The sequence below is a fragment of the Myotis lucifugus genome, unplaced genomic scaffold (assembly GCF_000147115.1).
Source record: "Myotis lucifugus unplaced genomic scaffold, Myoluc2.0 scaffold_57, whole genome shotgun sequence".
Taxonomy (NCBI): domain Eukaryota; kingdom Metazoa; phylum Chordata; class Mammalia; order Chiroptera; family Vespertilionidae; genus Myotis; species Myotis lucifugus.
In genome coordinates this window covers 3864750-3877527 of record NW_005871105.1, presented here as the reverse complement: position 1 = coordinate 3877527, position 12778 = coordinate 3864750, and the positions used below count along the sequence as shown (strand labels likewise).

General features: G+C 34.8%; 1 protein-coding gene across 5 annotated transcripts in view; it reads left to right on the top strand.

The window, feature by feature from the left end:
* The window catches only part of TBC1D32 (TBC1 domain family member 32), a 111608-nt gene extending 99710 nt beyond the window's left edge, over positions 1-11898 (top strand). For 4 of the 5 annotated variants that reach the window (XM_023754184.1, XM_023754185.1, XM_023754183.1 and 1 more), the window contains 2 exons: positions 3290-3478; positions 10041-11898. In XM_023754184.1, coding sequence (XP_023609952.1) covers positions 3290-3478; positions 10041-10160 — 309 coding nt within the window. In that variant the 3' untranslated portion in view covers positions 10161-11898. Of the gene's footprint in view, positions 1-1657; positions 1767-3289; positions 3479-10040 lie in introns of those variants that run through there. The other variant, XM_023754186.1, reaches the window with a different exon arrangement.
* Positions 11899-12778: the final 880 nt, after the last annotated feature.

Sequence of the window (12778 nt, the reverse complement as noted above, 5' to 3'; positions counted from 1 at the left end):
TTCCTCTTTTGCGGGATCTCTGCCACTGCCACCACCATGGAAGAAGAATTATAGAAAACTATTTTATAATTCATATTTTGTGACAGTGCTTTTTAAAAATGTAAAATTATACAAATGAAAAGCAGAATGTCAAGACTGGGAATTCCCCTTGCTCAGAGTCATACTTAAAAATGTGTTCCAGGCTTTGCCTCTTCTCATGTGCGAATGCTGCTACTTGAAACGATACCTTCTCGCTCCCTGTGCCCCATCTTTACTTGTCAGGTTCTTATCCTTGAATGTCTGCCCCAAATGGTGCATTTCTGTCCAAATAGGGTGCATTTCTATACATATTGTGAAGTGATTTTTCTTCCTTATGAACCTAAAAAGCTATTTAAATGTTTTAAAGTGTAATTAGGTGTAAAGAACATTGGTTTACTATAAAACAATGCTTGATTGTATGTAAATGCCAGAAAATTGCAATGGCATTAGAAACTATACAATAAAGAATTAATTACAGATTCTGGGGTGACTTTCTTTTAACCAATTTGGGTAAAGAAAGATGGATACATACCTCTGTACATATATTTTAACTTCAGATCTATTTGTTGGAACATATAAAGTTGGTAGGTTTAAAGGTTAGACGGAGTTAGTGATTAGCAGTTTCACACCATTCAACCTGTACAAGAGTAAGGCCAACTAGAAAGAAGATGGACAAAACTTGTGACCTCTTTTATTGTTGTCTCCTTGCTAAGCTATCCCTGAAACTTAAAACTGAATGAGACCTGTTTTCTCTGGCTACAGGGATTATTGTATTAATTTCCACTCTTCAGTTGTTTCTCCTTCCTTCATCCAGAGATTCTCATTTTTATTAACAAAGCCTAGTCATAAGTTGATTGGCATTAGTAACTATAGCAAAGAACACAGAGAGAACCCTGGCAACAGTGCTTCAAATGAATTGAAAGTATCTCGTCTAGTCAAAGAATCATTGAATGCTTTAACCTAGGTAGTCAGGTGGAAGCAGGAGGTATTTTTCTTCCCAGTCCAGTAGAGCCACATTATGTGGGTATTTGGTGGACAATGAAAGTTGGTAATGAGCTCTGCCTGCCAGCTTACCCTCCTGGCCGAGGTCAGGGAGAAGAATCCTATCAACGTCAAGTGGACAGTGAAGTTGGGACCAAAGAAAATTAACTATAATCTGCCTATTGACAAATATTAGACATTTATAGACATATTCTAATTCAATACTGAGTTGACTCATAAGCTCAATGAAAAGATTTTGGAGCCTAATAGAAGGGAACCTAATATTTGTAAAGGAAAATTTTATACCTGAGAACAGAATTACAATAAAAAACAGAAGGAAATATTTGATCATATATAGTTGTCATTATCAATAACAAAATAGAAAATATGACCAGAAGATGAGATGAAAAGATATGCCCATAATGGCTGAAATTTAAAGTTTAATGGCTGACATGAGTAGTAATATATGGAAAACAAAAATTCAATGACACCATCTGGTATGGGCTGAATTGTATCCCCCTAAATTCATATGTTGAAGTTTTAACCCCCAGTACCTTAGCATGTGACTATTTAGAGATAAGGTCTTTAAAAGTGGTAATTACATTATAATGAGGTCATTAGGTTACACCCTTCTCCAGTATGTGTGGTGTCCTTAAAGGAATAGCAGATTTGGACACAGACATGTACAGAGGGAAGACTGTATGAGTATGAAAAGAAGCTGCCATCTATAAACCAAAGAGATTGGCCTGAAGAAACCAACCCTGCCAACACCTTGAGTTTGGACTTCTCCAGAATTGTAAGAAGATAACTTTCTGTTGTGTAAGTCACTCAGTCTCCGGTACTTTGTTATGGCAGCCCTAGTAAACTATTATAACATGTAAGGGCAATTAAAAACGGAATCAGTGTACCAAAATTTGAATCAGAGGTATAAAACAGATTTTAGAAACTATTTTTAAAGGGACAAAGTGATAGAGCAAAAGAAAATTTGTCTCTATCTTTCATATCTACAATAAATTGAGATAAGCCACCCTGTCTGTTCCCATTTCTTCCTTCTCCCTAAGACAAAACTATAGGAGAAGATAGGTTCAATAAAGGAAATCTTTCCTCAGTGGTAATTTGTTGATCATTATGAAAACTAAAATATTGGAAAGTAATTAATTGTCTTAATTTCCCAAGACTGCAGTATCAAAGTGTTATAAACTGGGCTGCTTAGAACAACAGAAATGTACTGTCTCAGAGTTTTGGAGACTGGAAGTCAAAATCAAAGTGTTGTCAAGGCTATGTTCCCTCTGCTCATACCAGGGGGAGAACTGTTAGGTGCTTCCTGCCTAGCTCCTAGTAGCCTTAGATGTTTCTTGGCTTCTGGATACATCAACCATTTGTCTTCTAGTGTGACATTTTCTATGTGTGGCTTTCCAGCATCTTCCCTCTGTGCATGTCTTTGTCCAAATTTCCCTTTTTTATATGGATGCCAGTCACATTGGAATAGGGTTTACCCTGTGACCGCATTTTATCTTGATTACTTCTTTAAGACCCAGTTTCCAAATAATGTCACATTCATAGGTACTGGGGTTAGGACTTTGACTTACTTTTTAAGGGAATACACAATTTCATCCATAACATCAATGTACCAAAATGTTAGCAATGTTGATCTCTGCGTGATTATTTTTTCTTAAACTTTTCTGTTTGTCCACAACAGACATGTATCTCTTTTATATCAGAACAAATGTTATTCAAAAAGTAAGAGATATGATTTTTTTTAGAAAGACTCATTTTTTAATTATTCCCTTCATTAGCTTTCAGTTTTTGTGTTATATAATTCTGTTTGGTTTAAATTGTTTTCTGATTCAGCGAGAGTCCATTTGCATTAATGTAACATTTGGCAATCTGTTATCTGCATAATTATACATCTGTGATTATAGGTAGGGTAGGAAAAAACTCCACCTCTGAATTAAAATAGTCTCTTGGCATTTGTTATCTGTAGAGAGCAGACTGGTGTTACGGATAAGAGGAGGACAGATGAGTAAAGAGGGCGTTTAGCAATGGGCATTTGTACGGTGTGAACACCATCAGTTGCCCCCAAGTCCCGAGTCCCAAGGCCATGGAAGTTTTCTCATGCATTAAGCAAATAGGTGAAGCATACTTGTAGGCTTATGTGCAGAATGTCTTTCTATTTTGATTAAATGCTAAGCTCTTCATTGGTTTTATGTGAGTTATTGGTTATTGCTTTTTGAAAGTCAAATATGGTCATATAAACTTTCTAAAGAACTGATTTCTTTTTTCCCCCCAGATTTGTCTGCAATGGATAACTCAGTGTTTTTGGAATTATTTAGATTGGATAGAAATCTGCCATTATATTGCTACTTGTATTTTCCTTGGTCCTGACTATCAAGTGTATATCTGTATAGCTATCTTCAAACATCTGCAACAAGACATTCTGCAGCACACTCAGACTCAAGATCTGCAGGTCTTCCTAAAAGTATGTGTCTTTCTATCTAAAGGGAAAATAGTTAAGAATTAATACTAGCTAATTTTTATGGGGTGCTTAATGTCATATACTTTTCTAGACTCTCATATAACCCTAAAAACAACCTTTTGAGGTAGGTACTCGTATCATCCCCATTTTAGAGATGAGGAAACTGAGGAACCGAATTAAGTAAATTGCCCCAAATTATACAGGTGGTGATGGACCTGGGATGTGAAGTTAAGCTGTCTGGATCCAAAATTTTGCTTTTAACTAGTGTGCTATGCAAAAGGCGTGTTGGTTTTATACTTCTGTATCTTTCTTAGTCAATTACAGTTCAAGTTACTTTGTTAATACAGAGGTTTAATACTTTTAAAAAAACATTTGATATATTTTCTTACACCTTCATATTCTATATTTTCTAAACTTCCAGCTATTTTTTTTATAAAAGGTTTTATAACACTCTTTAAAAAAAAGTCATGTCCATGTATAAGTTAATATTTTAAAACAAGACATAGTTGCTTACTTTCTCATTCACAATAATGTGACTTTTGAAGCTCTGGGCTTTAGGAAATACATGATATATAAATGTGTGCAATTTTTGATGGCAGTCCAACTCTATTTGTTTTAAGTTAAAATCTTCCCTTGAATTTAAAGTATGTTTCCCTCCATCTATTACTTTTATCATCCCACAGGCACACATTGACATACATACACCAAAACCAATATTTATCATTTGCTAGTTTTTCTCTAGGTCAGTGACTAATGTCTATGTAAATTAATTTTATTTTTATTCTTTACCATTACATATTTGTCTGAGCTCTTTTCCATTTAGTGATGATTTTCTGTAAATAAATGTCATTGATCATTTGATTGCCAAACTATCAAGTATTTTATTTCATAAGTACTGAATTAAAAAAGGTCTCAAATTATCATATATCACTAGAATTGTGATCTTAGAAACATTCTTAATGAGAAAGGATACCAAGACAATGGTTGTACATATAGGAGGAAAACTAAGGTAGAAAATGAAAAAAAGGACCTACAAGAGGTAATTGGAGTACAGGGGTGGTTAAACAAAAGGGAATTATGTTGAGGACCAAATGTGAATTTCTTTTCAGTAAGGAGTGTTTTCATCAGCTACATAGTCAGTTATAGGGGCTTCAGAGTGTGAAAATTTCCCAAACTCATATTTGTGTATTCCCTAATTTTCTATCCTCTTAACCTACTTTAATTTTTCTTTCAGTGTTTGTAACTAGCTGAAATTATTTTATATATATTTTTGTCAGTCTTCCCCAGTAAAATGAGTAAGCTCCACAAAAACTTTGATTTTGTCTATATTGTTTACTAATGTGTTTTCAATGCCTGGAACAGTACCTAATACATAGTGGGTGCTCAATAAATACTTGTTGATAGAATAAACAAATATGTAAAATATAAAGGGAAAGATGAATGAACTTAGTTTTATTCACATTGAATATCAAACATTACTAAATTCTTCAAATGATTGTCACTTACCTTCCTTCCTGCCACAAGTGTGTCTTTATATTTTATCATCTCTAAATCTGATTAATGGTGGTGACTATTGCAGTTTTATCTCTTTCTTGACTATTGCCGGGAAAATTGTAATAGAGTTTGCAAATGTTGACCTCATTAAACGTGTCCCAAAACTCTGTTGTTCTCTGCACATAGTGCTATCAATTTAAAACTAAAGAATTTTTAAATGAGAGGAGAAAATTATCTTTACTAAATCATATTTAAATTACTGAAATTTTAATTGAATTGGTTTAAATCCAAATTAAGGACACGCTGGCAAAGGATTAATTGTTAGTACTTGTCCTGGAACAAACCTTATTTCTTACTCCTGCTGTTTGCAGTCATCTAAGGGATTAGAAAAAAATGCCTGTCGGATATTGACTTTACTTTTTTTTTTTTTTTTCAGCAGGTAGGTCTCAGCTTCACTGATCTCTTTGGTGGGCAGTTACTTTTCTTATGAGATAAATTCCAGTGTAGTTTATTTAAATATGCATTTACTACCCCTTTCACTACTCCATTAAGTCCTGCCTTCTTGTTTGCAAAGTACATAAACTTATGTACATCATTTTTCACTTACTGACATATTAACCAATAATGAAATTTTGATTAATGAAGTGATTTTTTTATATATCCCTTGGAAGATCCCTTAAGTCAGGAATAGCTATATTATTCAAAAATTCCTCCTTTAACTATAGTCATAAGGATTAAACCTTGGAAATTATGCTTTATACTTTCTGATCTAAAATCTCAGCCTAGTACTAAGGGAGAAAAAAAAAACCTTAACAATTCTCATTAGTATTTGTCATAGCCAGGCTAATATTCTTTTAAATTACATGTTATTTTCTGACTCTGCATATTTAGTAATAATTGCTTCTGAGAGGAAAGAGGCTGAAGTAGAATAGGAGACTTTTACTTTTTATATATAGTATATTTGTATGTATTTACATGGGTTTTTTATTTTTAAAGAATGGGCTCAGCCCTAACCGGTTTGGCTCAGTGGATAGAGCGTCGGCCTACAGACTCGAGGGTCCCAGGTTCGATTCCAGTCAAGGGCATGTACCTTGGTTGCGGGCACATACCCAATAGGGAGTGTGCAGGAGGCAGCTGATTGATGTTTCTCTCTCATCGATGTTTCTAACTCTCTATCCCTCTCCCTTCCTCTCTGTAAAAAATCAATAAAATATATTAAAAAATAAAAAAAGAATGGGCTCATACTTTTTTTGTAAAATTTTTTATATTAATCTTTATTGTTGAAAGTATTACAGATGTCTCTCTCTTTTTCCCCCCATGGACCTCCTCCACCCCTTACCTGTCCTCCCAATACTTCTTTTATAATAAACTAATTTTTAAAAGGAAATGGAATCCTATATAATAAAGAGCTAATATGCTAATTAGACTGAACAGCCAAACAACCTTCCAGATGTCCTTCTGGACGACCTTCCAATGAAGCCGGGGTTGCGAGGGCTGGCCAGTGCTGCGAGGGCCAGCCCCTTGCACGAATTTCGTGCATTGGGCCTCTAGTCATTATATAAAATAGATGTTTCTCTCTCTCCCTCTCCCTTCCTCTCTGAAATTAATAAAAGATATATTAAAAAAAAAAGAACATAGTCCTTGGACATGGGGTCCTGAACATTTTTATCTGTGACAGATGATGGTTTAGAAATTCTGGAGTCCAGACAAAAATATCATCCAACAAAATAAGTGTTCTCAAATATCTCAGCCAGTTTGAATATCTAAAGTTTGTGTTGTTGTTAATGCAGTGCCCCCCTCTCTCTGTCTCCATCACACACACGCACACACAGAAGGCACACATACAGACTGGCCTTATTGCGTTCCTCTCAGCATGCCAAGCGGCTGGCAGTGATCTTGATTTTAGTTTGTGAATTCAGCCTGGGGACAAACGTCACTGAAATGCCAGGCCAAGAAAAGATTGCCTTCCAGTGAATATTAGACTGTGAAGGCTCAAAATTCTTAATTAAAATGGTTCAAGTAAATCTTGCATATTCTGGCAAATCAATTTAAAATTATGAAAAAATCAGATTAGTTTCATCCCAATCAGTTAGTTGTCAAGCGGGATTTTGTTTGTGTGTTGCTATTGCAGCTGTAGCTCCAGGACATGTTGGCAGGCTAAGAAATGGAGATCAGACTGAGAAAAACCAATGGAGTGCTAAGCTTTCAGAGACAAAAGTATACATAATATTACAAATAATTCACTATCTGAGGGGATAGGTAAAACATGTTCAGTATCATGTAAACTGTGGTTTATAGATGTTTTCTGCACCATCCTTCTATCACTTGAAGTCACCTGAATTAAAATTCTGGCTCTGTTGCTAACTGTAACCTGGGGCATGTTGCTTTACTTTTCTATGCTTCAGTTTCTTCATCTGTATAATTGAATGTGAAATAATACCTATTACATAAGGTTTTTGAGGAATGAAATGAGGTGATATCTGTTAAAGGACTTTTAAACATTATCTGGCACATTACAGGTTTTTTTAAAAAAATATATTGTATTGATATTTTACAGAGAGGAAGGGAGAGGGATAGAGAGTTAGAAACATCAATGAGAGAGAAACATCAATCAGCTACTTCCTGCACACCTACTGGGGATGTGCCCGCAACCAAGGTACATGCCCTTGACCGGAATTGAACCTGGGACCTTTCAGTCCGCAGGCCGACGCTCTATCCACTGAGCCAAATCGGTTAGGGCACATTACAGGTTCTTAAAAATAACTTATTTGAGTTTCTACATTCCTGTTCCATGCCGTTCCCATCCCTCTCTTGTTATCGTTTAAGAAAGAGATGTGTAGCGAATACAGCAAAAGAAACTGGGTTTTCTACTGAGTTAAAATCTAGACTATATACTTCTGTTCCCATTTTCCCCCTTTAGCCCCAAGAGGTCTTAGTATAACATAACATATAGTAATACTTGGCATTGACATAACCTTCAGCTCTACCTCCGGAACATTCATTTACACTGCATCTGATCAAGATCTGTTTCTTCATGTACCCAGCCAAAATTGAATCATCTTGCTAGTCATTACATCTGCCTTTCAGCTGAATCAAAAATCTTTCAGAGCCACATACTCTATTCTAAATGTTTAAGACCCTCATATTCTATCCAAAACCACACTATTTAAACTTCCCTGATCCTAAGAATCACTAGGGTGCTTATCTAAGCTCAGATATCTAGACACTCCCGGACCTTTTAAAACAGAATTTTCATGACAGAGGCCTCAGTTGTCAGATTTCAGTACAAATTCTCAAGTAGCTTGAAACTTTTAGACGATGTAAAAATGTCAACTTTGGGGCTTGAATCCAGAATGCCAAAATCAGGATTCAAAAGTTTTTGAAATATGATATCCAGGTATTGTTTTTGAAATATGTTTTTATTGATTTCAGAGAGGAATGGAGAGGAAGAGAGAGAAACATCAATGATGAGAGAGAATCATTGATCGGCTGCCTCCCTCATGCCCCCCACTGGAGATCGAGCCCATAACTCTGGCATGCGGCCTTGGCTGGAATCGAACTCAGGACCCTTCAGTCCATAGGCCGATGCTCTAGCCAATGAACCAACCAGCTAGGGCCATAACCAGGCATTTTTAATTTTACCAAGCATCCTAGGAGTGACCCACCAGAAGAAACATAACTTGTAGGTTGTTTGTGTTTCTACCCCTTTGATCTGGTAAGGTTATTTTTCATACTATAGGTCAGACACAGCATACAAAGGGTCATGTCTACCAAAGGTAAACAGCAGAGCTGTGTTCACAAAACCCCTTCTCTTATGTGACTGTTATTATGTAATTTGTTGCTTCTTATGTGAAATTTGACATTATTGCAAACTCTTTGTTAAATGATCTCAGTGTAGAGTCAATTCTACACCTTTTGTGGTAAACTTTTGTGTCACTTCCTGGTGATTAAAAAAATCAACTCTTTATTCCTATTTAACCCACTCAAAGTGACTTACCTTACTTTTTTCCTTTTTATTGGGTGACATTGGTTAATAAGATTATATAGGTTTCAAGTATATATTTCTATTATACATGATCTGTATATTGCATTGTATGCCCACCACTCCAAGTCAAATCATCTTCCATCACCATGTATTTGGCTCCCTTTACTCTTTCCTACACCCCCTCCCTTCCCTCTGGTAACCTCCATACTGTGTCCAGGAGTTTCAGTTTTATATTCCACTTGTCAGTGATATATGGTTCTTAGCTTTTTTCTGACTGACTTATTTGGCTTTGCATAAAATTCTGAAGGTCCATCCATGTTGTCACAAATGGCAGTATTTCATCTTTCCTTATGGCTGAATAGTATTCCATAGTATGTATGCACCACATCTTTATCCATTCATCCATCGAAGGACACATTGGTTAAGTGATCTCAGTGTAAATTCCGTGTCTTGGCCACTTTGAATAGTTCCGCAGTGAACATAGGGGTGCGTATATCTTTGTGGATAAATGTTTTCAAGTTTTTCTGATAGGTGGTTGGGTCAGTGGTAGCTCTATTCTTAAGCTTTTGAGGAGGCTCCTTACTGTTTTCCATAGTGGCTGTACCAGTTTACATTCCCATCAGCAGTGAATGAGAGTTCTTTTCTCCACAACCACTTGAATGGCTATTACTTGACTTGTTGATAATAGCCATTCTAGTTGTGAGATGTTATCTCATTGTAGTTTTGATTAGCATTTCCCTAATAGTGAAGCATCTTTCCATGTATCTCTTGGCCATTTGTATGTCTTCTTAAGAAGATTTCATTATCTCTTAGGAAGATTTCATTATCTAAGAGTTTGTTTTATTTTTTGTTAGCTGTAGAGCATTTTTTGGTTTGAAAACAGACAACCTTGTTTTATAGATACATGATTTCTTGCTATCATATACATACACAGCCTACTAAATAAAAAACAGTACACATTTACTAACAACATGAAATTCCTTGTTTGTAGCTGAAAAAAGTGATACATCAACTATTTAAAGTTTATAAACTTAGAATTGTGTGTCTATCTGAACTAATGAACTGCTCCTTTACATTTTTTGACAGGAAGAAGCACTGCATGGGTTTCGAGTGAGTGATTACTTTGAATACATGGAAATTTTGGAACAAAACTACCGACCAGTATTGCTGAGAGACATGCGGAACATTAGAGTGCAAAGCACATAGATCATGAGACACACAACTTAATTTTATGTTTTGTTTATTTTAAAAGGAAATGAAGGGACACTATTGTTGCCTATCTGCATTCATAACAACATATGCTTTGTGGAATATACATATTATAAATCAGTACTGAGTTTATTAATGTAATGTATTCAAGTAGGCATTTGCTCAATTTTTGATATGAAATGAATTCATTTTTATAAGATTGCCTTTTTTTGTATGGTTGTTATAGAATCAGATCTAGCTAACTTACGGCCCTTCATGTTTCATAGGTATTTCCTACCTAGATCTCCTGTTTCACCAGGTGTTTAAAATATCTTTTTAACGAGTTTGGAAAGAAACAGCAATATTGTAAATGATTTCTTTACTAGCCAGAAAGAGTCCATAGAGTCAAGGAAAAGACAATTGTTTTCTTTATTATTTTTTTTTGAATTTTTTCTGCACATTTAAGGAAAATAGACAAAACCACAGCTGCTTATTTGACATGTGGAGGAACAAATGATATTTATCATGGCAAGTTGTAGGAAAAATGTCATCCCCAGACATAATTGTTTTTCTAGGAATTGCTTTTGATACCTATATCAATTTATAATTCTCCATATGAAATGTAGTCTCTACATGGTTCATTTAAAAGATAGATTAGTTATTTCATACTGATAAGCATTTCACTCTCATTAGTTATGCTTTTTTCTTGGTGATAGATTTGATTTGTACTGAATTGAAAACATTAAGAGGAATAGATTTCTAAATTATTTTAAATTACCAACAATATGTTTTATTTAAATAGAAGTCTCTGCTTCAATGAGATTAATATAATATGTTAGGGTCTATTTTCTTATATTATAACTGCCACATTTAATATATAAAAGATAATACATAAAAATATTAAATTGTTAATTTTTCAGTCAGCAATTTCAACAAGTTTTTAAGTCAACCATTAAAACCATTCTGGAGCTCCTCCCCCCGCCCCCCTTTTCAACCCAAAATGGCTCCCCCACAAACTCATTTTCCTTTTAGGATATTGAAACATCTGGTACTGTACAGTTTTCAATTTTGTGGTATGTAAGCTATTGCAATACCAACCTTCCAAAATCAGGTCTTATGTTGTAAATGCCAACAGTAGCTTCTCAGTAATGGTTTTCCTAAAGGGCATTGAAAAAGTTGAGGAAAGAAAATTGAGCAAGTTAATTTGACATATTGCTCACTTTATCTCTGGCTGATGTAAGTAAGAGAGTCCTAGGTGACCCAAAACACCAAGCTTACTAGTAGTGTACTTCAAACTTAATTTTGAAAAGCTGTTCCACAGAACCTGTAATACATGTTTATGGGTTCATTCCTTTCCATTCTGTTCCTGAGTATTGTTATTGGTCCTAAGTAACTTACAGCTTTATTTCTTTTTTAAAATTTCTTACATGGTAATTAGAAATGCTAGTGGAGAAGAAACTGTAACTTAATTTTGTAATATCCATTGGTGATTTTGACTGGAAAGTGAAGTAAGATCTAGATAATAACAATTACAATTTGGAAAAGTGACTTCAGCTGGAGCCAGAAAGCTTTGATTTTCGTTTGATAAATATCTTATGAACAGTGACATAAACAATGAGCAATTTGGTGAATAAATGCCAACAGTAGCTATTAACATGTTAGCTATTGTATTGCTAACACAATTATTTTTGCACCTATCTTTATTTTAAGAATACTCTTTAGAGTAGAAATAAATACAGTCCTCTCTTGCCTCTCAGTTTTGTTTTCAATTCTTTAAAGTATAAGTCTGTAGGACAAATTTATTTTTAATTTGTGAAGGGACCTCATACATTGTACAGAATTGTAATAAACTATTTTTATTATACAATGTATACAAATTTATGAAAATTTAAGTGCACATATATAAAACTTTGAATATCTGTTTTCAAAATTTAATCTTTAGCCCTAACTGGTTTGGCTCAGTGGATAGAGCGTCAGACTGCGGACTGAAGGGTCCCAGGTTCGATTCCGATCAAGGGCATGTACCTTGGTTACGGGCACATCCCCAGTAGGGAGTGTGCAGGAGGCAGCTGAATCGATGTTTCTCTCTCATTGATGTTTCTGACTCTCTATCCCTCTCTCTCTCCCTCTCTGTAAAAAATCAGTAAAATATATTTTTTTAAAAATGTAATCTTTATAGTTATGCCTTCTCATGCCAAAGAATATGGGAAGGTAGAGTAAGTCTCATAAATTCATGTTAACTTCCCAACAGAATTCTACTTGAATTTATGATTATTAAATTATGGGGTGCTCTAATTTGCTCTTCTAGACATTCAATCAATTATACCTATTTGCCATTGTGTGGCTAGTTGGTGTTAGCATGGCCTGGAACCTTTAAATTCAGTCCTCTTTCAACTCTATTATTGATTTATTCATTTAGTCACTCAATATGCCTTAATTAAATTCCTACTGTGGATCAGGCACTTGGTTACCTATGGTTCTAATCTTTTCCCTCATTCAGATTTTTGTGGGAGTAACAGATTATATTTTCTACTCATGTTTTCCTTGCTAGTTAAATATAACAGAAAAGAAATAAAAGTCCTGAACAATCCAATGTTAGACATATTTTTGTAGTTTGTCCAATTTTTCTTTGTTTT